The following is a 17,686-nucleotide window of genomic DNA, read 5'->3' on the forward strand; positions in this document are numbered from 1 at the left end:
TGACATACAGCAGCTTTCCCTTGTCTGTACCAGCGGATGCTTCCTCTTTGGGCCCTCTTCGGAAGATCATTATTTTTTGTGGACGGAAATCCTTGACGAATGGAAATCCTACGAATGGTACCACAAGCAAGTGTGTTGTTTTTCAGCATGTCAGAGAAAAGTTTTGGACTGGTGTAAAAATTGTCCATGTAAACCATGTATCCATGGCCAAGTAATGAATAGTCCAGAAGTGTCTGGACCGAATCATAACTTAGCCCTTTTCCAGATGTAAAGGCACTTTTCCCCTCATAGAAAAAAAAAATCCATGTGAACCCACTTGCAGAAGTTTGTAGCCCCATTTTGTGGGCTTTGCGTTCATATATTGTTTCAGTCCACTTCTTGCTTTGGAAGCCACCATTCTTTTGTCAATGGACAATTCTCTCCTGGGCTGGAAAAAACTGCGACATGCTGTGAGGATGTCTGTGTAGAGTGGCTTTATTTTAATCCGGAGTTCCTTTTTTCTTCATGTTTTCTTCATCCTCCTGAGGGTCAGAGAGATGAAGATTGCTGGAAATAGCAGTAAACCTCTTACTGCTCATCACTGTGGACGGGAATGGAAAGCGGTACAGTTTTTTCTTGGACCAAAGATCTGTGATATTCCTCACTTTTACCAGTCCCATATATATAATGAGTGCGAGGAACACATAAAACTCCCCAACATAAACAGCTGTCCACTTCAGCTTCTTTCTACCTGCAGCTGAAATGTCTCCAAACTTATTTGTGTTGATCACAAGACTTTGGACAACAGAAGAGCTGAAAAACATCTGAAACAGCTGCAGAGGTGAGTATATGATGCCTTGCAACAGTTGTGGTCCTGGTGGTCGCCTTGGATGAAATCTGGGGAGACTTGGTTCCTCATCCTCATCGGAGACATCATGCCACCTGTCCTCTTCCTCCTGCTCCGAGACCTGAGGTGGACCACCAACTCTGCTTCTTGGTGAAAGAAGAGGAGCACCTGATGAGCTGGACCTTCCCCGTGCCGCCTTCTTTTTCACAGCATGTGATCTTAGGGTGGAGGTGGAGGTTCTAGGCAAGGGGCTTGATGGCCCCTGAGATGCAGCTGGAGTTGGGGGTGACCGGCCTACTCCGTTTAGGCACTGAAGGCTCCCAGTCCTTATCTGACCCAGAATCGATCCTATTAAAACATCCAAACAAACAAATATTACAATAGAGAAAATAAAAGTAACACACACACACACACACACGTGTGTGTATATATATATATATATATATAAATAACCCAGAATCGATCCTATTAGAACATCCAAACAAATATTATAATAGTGAAAATAAAAGTAACACACACACACAATAGCTATGGCTATATATATAAAACTTACTTACTTACTCGTCCACAACAGGGTCCTCCCCCCGGACAAAGGCCTCCTCCACAGCGGAGTCGTAGCTATCGCTGCTTTCGTCGGACTCTACAACCTCCTCTGTATCACTCATCCTATCCAACTCTGCCAGGACCTCTGCCACCCCATAGAAAACCTTTTTTTTAGGTTTCTGGGTTTTTTTGGAAGCCATTTTTAAGTTTATTTGGAGTCTAACATGCGACTGTGGCGTGCGAAATGCTGCGCTCTCTGTGTGCTAGTCTCCCTTGTCTTCCTGTTTACAACCCGCCTCCCCGTTTGTGTGTCTGCCTAACTTGGCACCTGATTGGCCGACAGACTTGATTGACATGTCATTGGAAAGAGGAGGGTCTGAGCTTTCAAAGCTCTACCCCTAGGGGAAGCTACTTTTATTTTTAGATGAATGAAAGGTAATACATTTTCGCCTTCATTTTTTATCAAGCACTCTTTGCACGAAAATGAGGATTACTAGCGAACGGATTGATGGAAATACACGTTTTTGGTGTCATTTTGAAGCCAGCAAGGAGAGGTAAGCGATGACTGGTTGTTTTTTTTTGGGAAGTGCACCTAGAAACAGCAGCGGCCTTTACGCAAGGCTGCTTTTTATTAGAAAAAAAAATAACGCACTCTTTTGGCTCTATTTCTGTAACCGTTAATCCTACAGTAAAATGAGTTACAGTTCCATAATCCTGGGAGTCAGTTGGTTCGACTGATGTATAAAATGTCCTCATGGGATATAACATGTGAAGGGTGTGATTGGAGATAACCACACCTTCACACTCTTATTCTTAAATGTTTTATACATTTATATATACAGTTATTATCCTCTTAATACGCCCTGGCCCGCCGGCGGGCCAGAAAAATATGATATTTAATATCTGGCTGTGTTTATGAATAGTTATAGGTTCAATATAGACACCCAATATACCATTTTAAAGCTTAGAATCCTTGCTTTTCAGTTATATAGCCTATTTAGCTGTATCTCCTTTCAGAAAATAAACATTTAGGGCGAAATATGCCTTGGTTATGAAAATATTAAATCATAATTTTCATATTTCCGTTTATCGGACGTCCATATTTGATCGAATGCGGACATGTTATACACAATTCGAACCGTCTGGCTCTCCGGATTCCGAAACTGTGCTCCGTTTTAGTGTAAGATGTACGGTCCCTGAATTAGAGCTGAAAGAGCGCGTTGCAGCGCGTGTTCAGAGTTGAAAAATGCACAGGTTTGGTCCTGTAGTCAGGGGCGTAGCAGCTAATTCTGGGCCCTGTACACCCTCTATGTTAATGGGCCCCTATCCATGCCAGTAAACAAAGGAAAGTGAGCGAAAATAAAATCAGGATTTTCATGGGCCCCTCTCCCTACTCGGGCCCTGGGTAGTCAGGTCCACTTTTCCCCCCACTACCACGCCCATGCCTGTAGTTACCTACAGTCACTCCCCCCACCCCCCCCAACACCCACCAGCGCGTCCCCCACTCTCTTACCTTCAAAACGAGTCCACACGCAAGAAAATCCATCAATCCAGTCTCCTATAATCCACAGTTATATCCACCCCGCGCGAGGAATAATGTGAGACGGAATCTTAACTTTAATTCCGAATTAAAAGCATTTTATTCGACGCTACGCCGAATCTGGCCCACAGCCAGACAGGGCGGAGCCTACTGGACATGACGGTATGAGAATGAGGTCTCTCAGCCAATCAGGTGGCGAGCTCGGCCAGCTGAGAGGCTAAGGAAGAGAGATGCTTGGCCATAGAAACTTTGTCTAATAGATTTTCCACTGAGCAGAACAACCGCTCTTAAAGAGACACTGCGGATTTCTGTTTGTATATGAGTAGACCACACAAAAACTCAGAGGTTACTGCAAAATGAGTTATAAAAGTGGTATTTTTTATTCTTATAAAGTTTCCAGTCCTTTGGAGAAAGAAAAGACCATTACTGGTTCAAATCACTATAACTTCTAACCAGTAATAGGTATGTTGAGAAACAGTAAATGTTAATATTGGAGGTGTTTTTCAGCTGATCAGACAAGGTGACATTTAATCCAAAAACCTGATTATGATTAAGAGAATGAAGTGTCATGTGAGTGATCTTGTTTGGGCTGACTCAAGTGTCTGAAACTAGTGAGTTGTTTCTGGATATTTGACCTGAACTGTGTATGTGGGTGAGTGTGCAAAGGACAGTTAGGCTGACACCTCAAAACTGAATGTCCAGTATGTAGTATGTAATGCAGAGGTCAGCGCCTAAGCAGCAGAGATGAGGCCGGAGGACACATAGAAAACAGTAGTAATCAATAAATGATTTAACTTAATCAGTTAGAAACAGTTGCTGAGGAACCGTTTAACTGACCTTTGCACAGGATGTATGGGTGGGATTTTGGGGATATAAGGTCTTGCAAATGTAAGGATCATTGAACTTCTTCTACTGAAACTCTGTCTGAGTGGAAGGGGTTCCCAGAGCTCTGTTGTAATAAATTGCTAATTTGCTGAAGATCTAAGTATCCTGTCTCTCTATCAACTCTACTTTGGGCTTCCATCAAAAGAATCAAGGGGAACGCACTGGAGCAGTTGAGGGTAGTGCTGATTTTCCCAACAATTTGGAGGCACCGCTGGGATGGAGGTTTGGAGTTAGAGTGAATTCGGACCTCAGAGACGATCCTGTGAAACACTAGTCCAGCTGCAGCAATAAAATCAGGTAAGCAGAGCCTGTTTAATCGAAATCTGCAGATTGGTCTAAGCTAAATTTTGGACACAGTGGTCTCATTTGATTGCCTCCATCTAAAACAATAGAGAGATTGGATCTGGGCACATTGTAAATATCTAAATTGGGGTGAAATTTGGGGCATTGCATGTAGGTCTATCGTTTTGTTTGTGGCTTGCTCGCTTGAGGGATGAATGGGACCATATAAGGGGTGAAGTACTTTTAGAGTATGAGTGTCTAGTTTAATTTAAAGAGTAGTTTAAAAAGTGTGAACGGGGGTCCTCAGGGAAAAGTGGGCAGTACTCCCACGAAACCACGGACGTGGCAACCCCACCTGGATTCGGACGCGGGCCAGTAAAGCTAGGTTTTGGCGGTTCCTCGGGGTTGGTGGTCCTAGAAATACCGAAGTTCTATGACTGGGTTATAGAGCGATTCTGTGTATGGCGTTTTGTCAGAGACAAGTAATCTGTCTGTATGTTTAGTTTAAAATATTGTATAGCGCAATCGGCTGCGTGCACACTGGTGCGTAGTTGTGAAGTTGCTGCATACTAGTTTTAACTGTGTGAATGGGTGTGCAAGCCGAGAGGGCTTGAGTGTGATTGGGGAGGCAGTTACAGGTATTTGCTTCCGTCAGGGACGGCTATTTGAGGATAGAAGTAAGCACGGCTCGGCCGGCTGGTCAGGGACCAGGAGTACCTAGCGTTGTGTAAAAGGAAACACACAAGAGTTGTCCTAGTGCGTTTAGGATGATCTTGTCATACACAGAGTATTGCTGTACATTTGAGCATTAAAAGAAAAGGGGTTTGAGTCCTCTAGCAATGTGCTTTGCTTAATGTTGTCTGTGTCTGCGGGGTGAAATTAAAATTGTAAATTATAGTGCCTGTAAAATTTGTAAAATTAAGCTAAGTGATTGTGTGTGGCAGTGAGTGAGAGAGTGATTGTGTGTGGCAGTGAGTGAGAGAGTGATTGGGTGGGGCAGTGTGTGTGTTTGTGTGTGGGGCAGAGAGAGTGTGTGACAGTGGATGAGAAAGTGTGTATGTGACAGAGTGTGTGAGAGTAGGTGAATATTGCAGTAAGAGGGTGTGAGCGTGTGTATGTGACGGATTGTGTGAGTGTGTGTATATTGCAGTGAGTGTGTGTGAGCGTGTGCATGTGATGGAGTGTGTGAGAGTGTGTATATTGCAATGAGAGTGTGTGTGAGAGTGTGTATATTGCAGTGAGAGTGTGTGAGCGTGTGCATGTGACAGAGTGTGTGTGAGAGTGTGTATATTGCAGTGAGAGTGTGTGTAAGCATGTGTGGAGCTCCGTCGGGCTCCGGTGAGAGGTATGAGTGGATGAATGTACAGAGTGGTGTGTGAGAGAAAATAAGAAGTACGGACGAGTCCCACTGCAGGGGAGGAGTCCAAGGCAGAGTAGGTGGTTAAAGTTGGGCCAATTCACAGAATTGGGAAAGGTTTCCTTTTGTACATTAACATTCTAGGAAAACACATTATAAAAATAGAAAAAGGATCAGTTCAGGAGGAAAAGAGAGGGCAATACACAGTAAAGATGGGGGATAGAGGTATACAGGAGGGAGAATCTTAGACGTGGGGATCCATGAACAAGCAGATAGAAAATTTAATAAAAAGATTATGGGGTGGTAAGCAAGACAAAGCAACTAAAAAGGGGGAGGCAGAATTGAGGACAAGAATTAGCTTAATTCTGGAGGAGCAAGGGTACAAACCAGACACATGAGGGGTTAAATTGGCCGCCTTAATATGGGATCAGTGGAGAAGGGCAAAAGCAGAACAGGATAGGGCCCAGAAGCAACTAGAGAAGGCTAGTATTCTAGCTAAAAAATATGGAAGTTCAGAATACAAAGCACTTGTGCCTATAAAAAAAATAAAAAATCCAGCTACTGTCCGCATTTCCTATTGTATTGCATATTGTATTTAAGTGTAAACTGAGTTTATCATTCAGCGATATGCCAAATTATTTATATTCTTTTTTTTAGACTCTGAATGGGGGATACTGCTAGGGTAATAAAATAAAGTTCTAAATCAATATTATAATATAAGATCATGAGCATGAGTTTTCATGGCATTTAAAACTAGATTGGGCTTATACAATGTCACAATGTAAAACATTTAATGAGCTCTATAGTTTTCTTGCTGCAGCACAAACAGAATCAGCTGAGCAATATACAATTGTTTCATCTGCATAATAGTGAATTTTGCAGTCTGAGGTAGAAGCAGAGCCAGCAATATAATTTAGGAATATATTAAACACAACCGGACCAAAGATTTAACCTTGTGGTACACATTTAAGATACAGATGCTAAATCTGATTTATAATTATTCAATGACATGCATTGTTTTAGTTTTGGGTCCACTCCAGAGCAGTTTTATCAAAGCCAATCATTTCTAAATTCTTTAAAAGAGGTATGGGAGTAAAGGTAATAGTGATGGTAATAAATAAAATATGTACATAATTAATAAACTATGGGTACGTGGGGCCTTGCACAGGCTTTCACGGGCAACACCAGCTTGTGCATTTATGACAGTACGATGTACCTGGGTTTGCGCTCCCTAACTGTGCCCTGCAGGAACACTACAGCACTAAATGTTGATAAAACTGTGCTGCTACGCTGTGTGTGTTTCAGTGGGATAGGCTGGTTAGCCAAAGACGGGTAAGATCCCAACATATGACAAAGGGACAACCTAAGGCAGGCACAGTCTCGATCTGACCACCACATGCAATTCAACAGACCACGGAGAAACATCTCTAAAGTGTTCTAAGAAGGGAAGAGGAGTTGACAATGCAGGGGGAGAAAAGGGAGGCGCAGGCAAAGGGGTGTGTCTCCGTGAAAGTCTGGGCATGGTGGCCTGGCCCAACAGACAATTGGAGCAAATTTGTGGTAAATTTCTGCAACAGAACGAAGTTCTGTTTCAGAAAAAAGGGGGAAATATAAATAGATCCATTGTTACCTTTACCACCATTACTTAACCATTATTTTTTGGGCAATTCAAAAACTTTTTGCTTTTCAGCTAATTTTTAGGTTATCAGTTTTTAAACTTTTTGGCTGATGAAACCACCACTATGCAGATGGGCAATTGCTTTCAGTAAAGGTAAAAAAAAAAAAAAAAACCTAACTTTAACTAAACTTTTAAGACACACCCAATCATAATTTTAAATACAAAACATAAACAGTACATGACATGCTCAATCCTGATTTTAAAATAAGAAATAAAGATAGTTACAAATTTAGGAAATGTGTGGGTTTAATAAATTGTTTAAGTAAGTGTCAGTAGAGTAAATGAGTATGAAGAGTAGTTATTTATCACAGGAAAAAAAAAAACTTAAAACACTAAATAAAACAAACTAGATCTGGAAATCAGGTTTTCATAAAATCTCTGACAAAATAACATAAGACAAGTAAATAGCACACTGAGGAAAAAGTGGGAACGAGATACAGGACATGCGGACAGAAGCAGGGAAATGTAAAATATAACTGTCTATGTGATTAGTTGGAGTCATGGGGAGTAGTTAGAAGAAAGGGACTGTGTGCAGAGGAAGGCGTGTGAGCCAAAGGAGGATAATAATTGATAATTTGGATAATTAGAGGTAGCAATTAAATGGAAAGAAACAGCAAAATGTTAGGAATCTGAAAGCACCTGTGACAGTAAAGATCATGATTGCGTATAACTGAGAATCAGGACACTTGAAGGAGGTAAGAAAACAACAATTGGGCTAAAATCTGTGCACAGACAAAATTTAGAGCTACTTCCCTTAGAAAGTTAAATTGGAGCTCCAGTCTATTATGATAAATGTCCATTAACCAACTTAATTTGCAGGAAGGAGACATGAAGGACCACATAAAAGACTTTCAAATGGAATAGAAACCCTGAAACACCCAACAACATGTGTTCAATGAATATAAATAAGTCTCATTTCAGATTTTACACAACAGGTGGGAGAAAAAGCTGAGGACGGCTTGGACCATTCCAGTAGCAAAGGGGGTCTTATTTCGCCACTACAAGAGAAAAGGGAATGAGCCTCGCTGGATTTGGCCATTCCGGATGACAGAGAGAGACGCAAGAGCAGCAAAGGCGTCTGACCCAGCTTAAGGCCGGCAGCAGGAGGGAGGGGTGACGTCCCCCGCAGCAGGGGCCTCACAGCAGCAGCAACACCAGCAAGAAGGGGACCCTTTCCCCGCAGCACAGGGGTCTCACTCACAGCGAGTGAGTGAGAGAACTCACTACACACAGCAGTAATTTGTTGCGTCAAAACCCAGCACACACAGAGACATTACACATCTCACTAACACATTCACATAGTCTCACCTCACAAAACAATTCACCTACACTGATAAACAGAGGCAGAATAAACCCTCTTACGTGCAATAGAGCTGGGACAGTCTACTCCCATGCTCTGAAGAACAGAAGAAAGAAGAAAAGAAGCAGACGAAATGTGTTCTGGACAACTGTATTGTTTGATTTTCTTTTGGTTTATTGTTATAATTTTTATGGCTGGCAGTATTTACTCTAATAGTTTTAGTGGAAACTCAATGTCTTAAAGTGAATAAATCAGTAGGAGTAGAAAGGCGGTTCCACTCAACCTAAGAACAGGAAAGTCAAAAATACAGAGCGTTCAGCTGGAAAAGCCAACTTACTGTTCTTCTTCTTCTTTTTATTATTATTATTATTATTATTATTATTATTATTATTATTATTATACTTTTATATTTCTCAACGCTACTCCTCCTACAGTTTTTTATATACACTGTAAAACCCGATAAGTTGACTAAACTCAAAACTTTTGTTGTAACCGATTACCTAATAAAAATTTAAGTTCATGTAATATAATTTTTAAGTACAGTGAATTTAACAAATACATATACATATATTTAAAATTAATATTTCCCTGAACTTGTATTTAGTCTTCTCTCTGGTTTCATTCAACTATTTTTTAAATACTCATAGAAAAGTAGATGAAAGAACACAGTAAAGAATTAAAAGTACTGAGAGCACAGCGAGAACACAGAGTTACTGCAGCTCAGTAAATGATGCTCGTTCTTACAGCTACAACACAGAGACCAAGCATTTAATCATAATAGGTGATCTACAAGTTTACCTAAGGTAGCCCCGGGGGAATCACTACACACTGATAGTGAGTGTCAGAAACTGTTGGACACACCCAGTATGCAAATAGATTGTGACAGAAGCCAATGGAAAAGAAGTTGTTAATGGCAACAGACTAAGCCCAGTTATTATAAGTTGATTCAATTAAAAAAACTCAGTGTATATGTTCCCACAAATGTTCAGCTAACGCAAAATAGTTGAGTATTGTTTATAAATCTCCAATTTTAAGTAAAACAGATTTAATTTATTTGAGTTCAAACAACGTATGGGTTTACAGTGTAAAACCATGAAAATTGACAAACACGTAGAACAGGTTCTTACATTTCAGACGTTCCACACACTACACACACCACACACACCACACATACACTACACACACACCAAAACACACCACACACACACTACACAGACACCAAAACACACCACACTACACGTACCACACATATACTACACACGCACACCACACATATACTACACACACACCAAAACACACCACACCACACTACACGTACTACACACACACCAAAACACACCACACACATACACTACACACACACCAAAACACACCACACCACACTACACATACCACACACTACACACAAACCACACATACACTACACACACACCAAAACACACCACACCACACTACACACCACAGCAACACCTTAGCAGCCAAGACAGACACCATAACGACACCTTCGCAACCTCCTAGCAACACCTTCCCAACACCTTAGCAGCCAACACAGACACCATAGCAACAACCACAGACAACATAGCAACACCTTATTTACCACCTAACAACACTTCAGCAACCACCTTGTAACCACTTAGAAACTACATAGCTACCAACCCAGATGCCAGAGCAACACCTTAGCAACCACCTAGCAAGCACTAAACAACGCCTGCAAATGCATTGGTATTCCATCAATTTAGCCAAAACTTTTTGAATTTTAGCATTTAGCTGAAAGGCAGCATAGCAACAACAACTCTTTACACTCTTCAGATAGAAACCACTTAGCAATCATTTTTCCAATGTTATAAGCTCCAACTTAAAGTTCATTCACAAACTTTTCCCTTTCTAGTTATTAATTGATATTTATAATTTATATTCAATCAATGCAGAAAAAGTGTGATGACCGGAGGGATTAAAACAGTAGGGCTGGGAGAGGTTCTACTTAGCCTTAGTTGAGAAAAGGTGCACACAGAACTGGTTTAGCTGCTAATTCATGTTCAAGTATGAAATACATTTTATATTTTTCCAGCTTACATACAGCATCCATTAACTTAGTGGCACATTTGAGTAAGAGAAACATTTCCTCCACAGGTATGGCCGAAATTTAAACATCTCTGGAATTAGGTATCAACCATAGGTTAACAATATGGGTCCATTTTGCCGAGGGTAAATGGTCCAATAGGTTGGTACTAGGCATTGTCTCAAATATAAGAGTGTCTATCTTTTTCACTAAATGTTCACTAACCAGCTCTGATCCATTGAACAAACCCGGGACAGGCATCCAACATTTATAAAAGTAACACTCGGGCATTGATAATCACTTAGAACACTGGATGGTGAACGTGTTTGGCCAATGGAAGATCTTGATAATGTCTCTAATGCCATATATTGGAGCTCTAATTGTGAGGTTGACTACAGCAATGATTAAAATGTGAGGGTAAAACAGATTTAGTTCAGGTGGGAAATGTCCCACCTGAAAAGGGGGATTGTTAAGAAACAGTAAATATTAATATTAAAGGTATTTTTCAGCTGATCAGACAAAATGACATTTAATCCAAAAACCTGATTATGATTAAGAGAATGAAGTGTCATGTGAGTGATCTTGTTTGGGCTGACTCAAGTGTCTGAAACTAGTGAGTTGTTTTAGATATTTGACCTGAACTGTGTATGTGGGTGAGTGTGCAAAGGACAGTTAGGCTGACACCTCAAAACTGAATGTCCAGTATGTAGTATGTAATGCAGAAGTCAGCGCCTAAGCAGCAGAGATGAGGCCGGAGGACACATAGAAAACAGTAGTAATCAATAAATGATTTAACTTAATCAGTTAGAAACAGTTGCTGAGGAACCGCTTAACTGACCTTTGCACAGTATGTATGGGTGGGATTTTGGGGATATAAGGTCTTGCAAATGTAAGGATCATTGAACTTCTTCTACTGAAACTCTGTCTGAGTGGAAGGGGTTCCCAGAGCTCTGTTGTAATAAATTGCTAATTTGCTGAAGATCTAAGTATCCTGTCTCTCTATCAACTCTACTTCGGGCTTCCATCAAAAGAATCAAGGGGAACGCACTGGAGCAGTTGAGGGTAGTGCTGTTTTTCCCAACAATCCCTTTTAAGACTTAAAAAAAAAAAATCTTTCTTAATTTCATTCTGAAATTGACTATTATATTTCACTTCAACCCAAATCCATTTCACACTGTTTTTTTCCCTTTGGGCGACTTTGTGTATTTAACAAATAATAACATAAGACAATCTCAGGCCTATAGGTTTCATGTCACACATATATTGAGAAAACACAATGAGATTGCAGATCTGCAATATAAAAGCCTTTTATTAAAACACACAGAAGAGTAAATATAGAGGTGAAGCAATACAAAGATAATTGTTGGTACTGGATAAAAACTATTAAGATACTAAATCATTTGGATGTTCTTAGTAAATTTGAAGAATAAAAAACCTTCAGCAACATATAATACTCAAAAAGGGAATGATGAGAGTATAAAACTTGACTAATACAATGCAACCAAATAATCACCTATATCCCTCTATAGTAACACATTTTTAATCAGAGCGACTGAATCATAGACAAATGAGAACACCAGCAGAGGGAGTGAATGAGCCTGCAACCTTACTGTGCTACACAAGTCTTGAGTGGGTTGATTTCAGTATGGGAACTACGGCTAGAGCGTTTTATTTAACCTCTGGAAAGGATTTTGTTGGCCTCTTTGCGGGGGTCTGGCTGCTCCTCCGGTCCACACGCCAGTACCCAGCACAGTGTCGTCTCTCTGTGGCTCTGGTGGCGTTTTCCCCTTCTCCTTTCATATGGATGGACCTTAGGTTAAAGGCTTGGTCCTAAACATTTAGTTGCAAGCTAAGAATCCTACTTTACTCCTTAAAACTACGACATCTACATTTTAAAGGCTAAGTTATGCTAATCTAACATCTGGTGCAAGCACTGAATGTAAGATGCAAGATGGCGACGCACAGTAGTGCAGCGGCTTCTCACGCTCCTAGCTAACACCCTATTTTGAGCTGTTTTTACGTCAGTTCGGACCCAACTTCCGCTCTTTGGATAACAAGCTTGATCTGCTGCGGCTGAGGATGAGTGTTTCTGATTCACATGTGATGCGAATGACAATAAAATCTCCTTGAATCCTTGACAGTGCCCTCATTCGAATGACCTTCCCTTCTCCAGAACTGAACTCTTACCGTAACTACCCTAAAAACTGAGCTCTGTCTCACAAAGAATGTCCTGAAATATCAAACATACGAGAAAACACAACATGGAATTCAATAAACGTGATTGCTGGATAAGATTCATTTTGCTGAACCTGTAAAATCCATTGTTAAAATCAGTTAATGTTTGTTTCTGGTGGAACATGTAGGATTAAGGTGTTCTGTCCAAAAGATTTTAATTGCCGTGAGACAAATTTGGGACAGTTTTCTCTCCTGTGTGAATGCGCTGGTGTTTATTGAGATGACTCTGCTGAGTAAAACTGTTCCCACATTCTGAGCAGTAATATGGTCTCACTCCTGTGTGAATGCGCTGGTGATTTTTGAGAGTACCCTTTTCAGTAAAACTCTTCCCACAGTCTGAGCAGTGATACGGTTTCTCACCTGTATGAATGCGCTGGTGTATTTTGAAATGACTCTGTTGCTTAAAACTCTTCCCACAGTCTGAGCAGTGATACGGTTTCTCTCCTGTGTGAATGCGCTGGTGATTTTTGAGATGACTCTTTGTAGTAAATCTCTTCCCACAGTCTGAGCAGTGATACGGTTTCTCTCCTGTGTGAATGCGCTGGTGTATTTTGAGATGACTCTGTTTAGTAAAACTCTTCCCACAGTCTGAGCAGTGATACGGTTTCTCTCCTGTGTGAATGCGCTGGTGGATTTTGAGATCACTCTGTTTAGTAAAACTCTTCCCACAGTCTGAGCAGTGATACGGTTTCTCACCTGTGTGAATGCGCTGGTGTATTTTGAAATGACTCTGTTGAGTAAAACACTTCCCACACTCTGAGCAGTGATGCGGTTTCTCTCCTGTGTGAATGCGCTGGTGTTTTTTGAGACTACTCTGTTGAGTAAAACACTTCCCACAGTCTGAGCAGTAATACGGTTTCTGTCCTGTGTGAATGCGCTGGTGTATTTTGAGATTACTCTGTTTAGTAAAACTCTTCCCACAGTCTGAGCAGTGATACGGTTTCTCTCCTGAGTGAATGCGCTGGTGTATTTTGAGATCACTCTGTTGAGTAAATCTCTTCCCACAGTCTGAGCAGTGATACGGTTTCTGTCCTGTGTGAATGCGCTGGTGTATTTTGAGATTACTCTGTGTAGTAAATCTCTTCCCACAGTCTGAGCAGTGATACGGTTTCTCTCCTGTGTGAATGCGCTGGTGTATTTTGAGATGACTCTGTTTAGTAAAACTCTTCCCACAGTCTGAGCAGTGATACGGTTTCTCTCCTGTGTGAATGCGCTGGTGTTTTTTGAGAGTACTCTGTTCAGTAAAACTCTTCCCACAGTCTGAGCAGTGATACGGTTTCTCTCCTGTGTGAATGCGCTGGTGTTTTTTGAGATCACTCTGTTTAGTAAAACTCTTCCCACAGTCTGAGCAGTGATACGGTTTCTCTCCTGTGTGAATGCGCTGGTGTTTTTTGAGATGACTCTGTTTAGTAAAACTCTTGACAGAGTGCTGATGTTTCTCCATGTCGGGACTTGGCTTCATTTGTCTTTTAAATGCAACAATTTCTGTGTGTTCTGTAGATTCTTCAGGACGGCTTCTGCTTCACCTCTTTCAGCAGTTTAACACTGCTCTTAGTTAAATATCCTGGTTGTTGGTGATGAATTTCAGGGGAATATTTTCATTTCTGAAAAAAAAAAAAAAACAAAGAAAAATGCCATTGAATATTAATATAAAAGCAGGTCAATTAACTGAAGAGAACTGTCTAAATCAGGCATGTCAAACTCAGTTTGGCTCTGGGGCCGGATCCAGACTTTCTGTTCTCAGGTGGGCCGGATCAGTAAAAGAATGTCAACTCCAAATATTTAGCTTTGTTTTTCAGTACTATGCTTTATTATTCAGCCTACATTTTTAGCCTACCCTACATATTATAATCATGGATGAAAAGGGATCTTTTCTAAGCACAACACATTTATTCATAAAACAATGGAAAAAAAAGATTTTCATGTTTGGCGGTGAATGTGTTAACAACTGGTTTATTTTAACAGTTGAGTGAATGCAGTTTTACACCTGAACCAACTCACCACATCAACAAACTCAAGTGGGAGCTATGAAAAAAATATATTACCTTAATTGTCATACTGCTTTGAAATAAATAAAAAAAAGAAATACAAAATAAAAGTTATAGCAGTGCATGGGCAATAAGATTTGACTACATCAGATCTGAAGCTGAGAACATACTGCACAATATTAACTGTCTTTAATATGAAACCATTTGTGATGAGTCTCATAGTGGCGCCGAATATTAAACTCCTTGAACACTGCAACTTGCTGATTACATACCAAGCACACTGGTTTTGCATTCACTTCTGTGAATAAATACTTCTCAGTCCACTTTTCCTGGAAAACTCTGCATTCCGTGTTCACTTTTCTTTTTTTTGACAGTGCCATTTTGGGAAGGGTGTGTTGACCGATAACTTGTTTAGCAGTGGTGAATGGTGAAGCAAGATTGCCGTGTCTGTGCTGCATGCGGGACATTTACTGCCCTCTAGCGACCGGAGAGAGCATTTAATTTGTATTCATTTAAAAAAAAATCACAACTTTTGATAGAAATGAGCTAGAAACTCGCTTCTTTTTTTGACATACTCAGAAATTTATGCCGGGCCGGATTAAATCATCCAACGGGCCTGGTCCGGCCCGCGGGCCGTATGTTTGACATGCCTGGTCTAAATCAATCAGTTACACTACACTGACAAAACTACTGGGACATCTTCATATTACCATAAAAGCTTCTGTACTGTACCTGGTGGTCCTCCAGCCACTAGAGGGAGGCCACATTTTGCCATTTGCAATAATCAGTCAGACACCTGCTTAGTGCCTTTATAAGGACTGCCCACAGACAGTCTTGATTCTGTTCCAGTCTCACTAGAAGCTGAGAACTTTCTTAGTCTGAAAGAAAGAAAGACAAATGTCCTTAGGTTTTATTTTAAAGCCTCCTTGGGTGTTCTCCTGGGGCTGCTTTTTGTTTCCCCTTCTTCTGGGGTATTCTTGTGCTTTCTACCTTTTGTTAGTTCTGGATAAAGACTCAAAGTTGATCTTGAGAAGATACTCGTATTCCCATTTCCCTGAGTATCTTTATTTAAAGGCACACTAGGAAGGATTTCCTTGACTGTAAAATTACAGCTTCAGACTCATTGCAGCGCTGCACTGAGGTGTAATAGGAGGAATAGCGGTCCACTCGTGTCTGTGCCGGAGCTCCTCTGAGCTCAAACCAGGCTCTGTAAGTTTGCCTCTTTTGAGAACTGCGACCTGCTTTCCACCCTGCAGTTCTAACCAGGGGCGTCCCTGGCCTGGGCTTCAGGGGCTTTATCCCAGAATGATTTTGCTCAGCTCAGCTGTATTATTAATGATGAGACAGGTCACTGGCCGTGTGTAAATGGAAAATCTCTTAACACTAATCACGTAGCCAGTTCAAGGGTAAAGTTCCGCCTTTCAGGAGAAACAGCCAATCAGCCTTCTGGTTTTGCGGAGCGCAGGTAGAGAAGCCCCACCCCGCTCTGTCTCGCTGGAGAGGATTTTTAAGTTCCTGCAGTGGGTTGCAGCTCTGATATTAAAACATATCTGGATATACTTTTTATAAGAAAAAGGTAACAGAGCTAACCATGTAAACTGTGATGAGATTGTTTCTGATGGTTAAAAAGACTCGTCTCTGAATCAAAACACACAGAACAAACCTACTGTGTGCTTAATAAAATACAGCCTGTGACAGTTAGTTAGACTAGAAGCTGGAAAGAGACGGAAGATGTCTGTGAAAGCCAGAAAGCCGGGACGAGCGGATCCAAGGCTAAGGTAGACTCGGTTCGGCCGGCCTCGGGTCCTCGGCTCCGTTTGGCTCCAGCGCGAGACATTTTTGCTGCGTAGCGAAGCGGACCCGAGCCTAGCCATTTTAACCTAGCCTAGCCTAGCCTATTTGGCTACGTGTCTGTGTGGTTACGTCATCACGCACTGACGTAGCCCAGCTACGGGGGCTGAATGTGTTGAGCTCTGCGGCGAGCTGACGCCAGTAAAAAACGCCTGTCCGTGATCCTAATACATATCGATATACCACAAAACTGATATCACCGTTATTGAAACATTTCTTATCGCGATTAATACCGATATCGAATTATTGTCCAGGCCTAGCTTGAGGTCACGAACAGATGGTCGGACATTCGCTTTCAGGATCTTTTGGTAGACAGCAGAATTCATAGTTCCATTTATCACAGCCGGTCTTCCAGACCCTGACGCAGCAAAACAGCCCCAGACCATTACACTACCACCACCATGTTTTACTGTTGGTATAATGATCTTTTTCTGGAATGCAGCGTTACTTTTATGCTAGATGTACTGGGACACACACCTTCCAAAGGGTTCAACTTTTGTCTCATCGGTTCAAAGAATGTTTTCCCAAGTCTTGGGGATCATCAAGATGTGTTCTGGAAAAATTGAGACGAGCTTTAATGTTCTTTTTGCTCAGCAGAGGTTTTCGTCTAGGAACTCTGCCATGTCGGCCATTTTTGCCCAGTTCTTTGGATGTTGTTGTGGGGTCTTTTGTGACCTCTTGAATGAATCGTTGCTGCGCTCTTGTGCTAATTTTGGGCGGCCGGCCACTCCTGGAAAGGTTCACCACTGTTCCGTGTCTTTTGCCATTTGTGAACAATGGCTCTCACTGTGGTTCGCTGGATTCCCAAAGCTTTGGAAATGGCTTTATAACCCTTTCCAGAGTTATAGATCTCAGTTAACTTCTTTCTCAAATTTTCCTGAATTTCTTTGGATCTTGTCATGATGTGAAGCTTTTAAGGATCTTTTGGTGGACTCACTTTGTCAGGCAGGGTCTATTTAAGTAATGTCTTCATTGAGAACAGGTGTGGCAATAATCAGGCCTGGGTGTGGCTAGAGACAGTGTACTCAGGTTTCAGAAACCACAGTGACGGTATGTTTTAACAAGGAGGCAATCACTTTTTCACACAGGGCCATGTAGGTTTGGATTTTTTTCTCCCTTAATAATAAACACCTTTATTTAAA

General features: G+C 41.3%; 4 protein-coding genes across 8 annotated transcripts in view; 1 reads left to right on the forward strand and 3 right to left on the reverse strand.

Annotated features, from left to right (window-relative positions):
• LOC125801463 (zinc finger protein 239-like) overlaps window positions 1–17,686 on the forward strand; it is a 430,185-nt gene that overhangs the window by 69,374 nt on the left and 343,125 nt on the right. The window lies entirely within an intron of this gene.
• LOC125801314 (zinc finger protein 271-like) overlaps window positions 1–17,686 on the reverse strand; it is an 85,260-nt gene that overhangs the window by 64,866 nt on the left and 2,708 nt on the right. The gene's annotated exons all lie outside the window — the stretch shown is intronic.
• Window positions 1–17,686, reverse strand: part of LOC125801533 (gastrula zinc finger protein XlCGF49.1-like) — a 206,740-nt gene that overhangs the window by 15,185 nt on the left and 173,869 nt on the right. The gene's annotated exons all lie outside the window — the stretch shown is intronic.
• The window catches only part of LOC125801203 (gastrula zinc finger protein XlCGF49.1-like), a 254,562-nt gene that overhangs the window by 11,379 nt on the left and 225,497 nt on the right, over window positions 1–17,686 (reverse strand). For 3 of the 4 annotated variants that reach the window (XM_049477553.1, XM_049477555.1, XM_049477554.1), the window contains exon 2: window positions 12,811–14,309. The exons of the other annotated variant lie outside the window; for it this stretch is intronic. In XM_049477553.1, coding sequence (XP_049333510.1) covers window positions 12,860–14,167 — 1,308 coding nt within the window. In that variant the 5' untranslated portion in view covers window positions 14,168–14,309 and the 3' untranslated portion in view covers window positions 12,811–12,859. Of the gene's footprint in view, window positions 1–12,810; window positions 14,310–17,686 lie in introns of those variants that run through there. 4 annotated transcript variants of the gene reach the window in all.

Source organism: Astyanax mexicanus, chromosome 4, assembly GCF_023375975.1.
Source record: "Astyanax mexicanus isolate ESR-SI-001 chromosome 4, AstMex3_surface, whole genome shotgun sequence".
NCBI lineage: Eukaryota > Metazoa > Chordata > Actinopteri > Characiformes > Acestrorhamphidae > Astyanax > Astyanax mexicanus.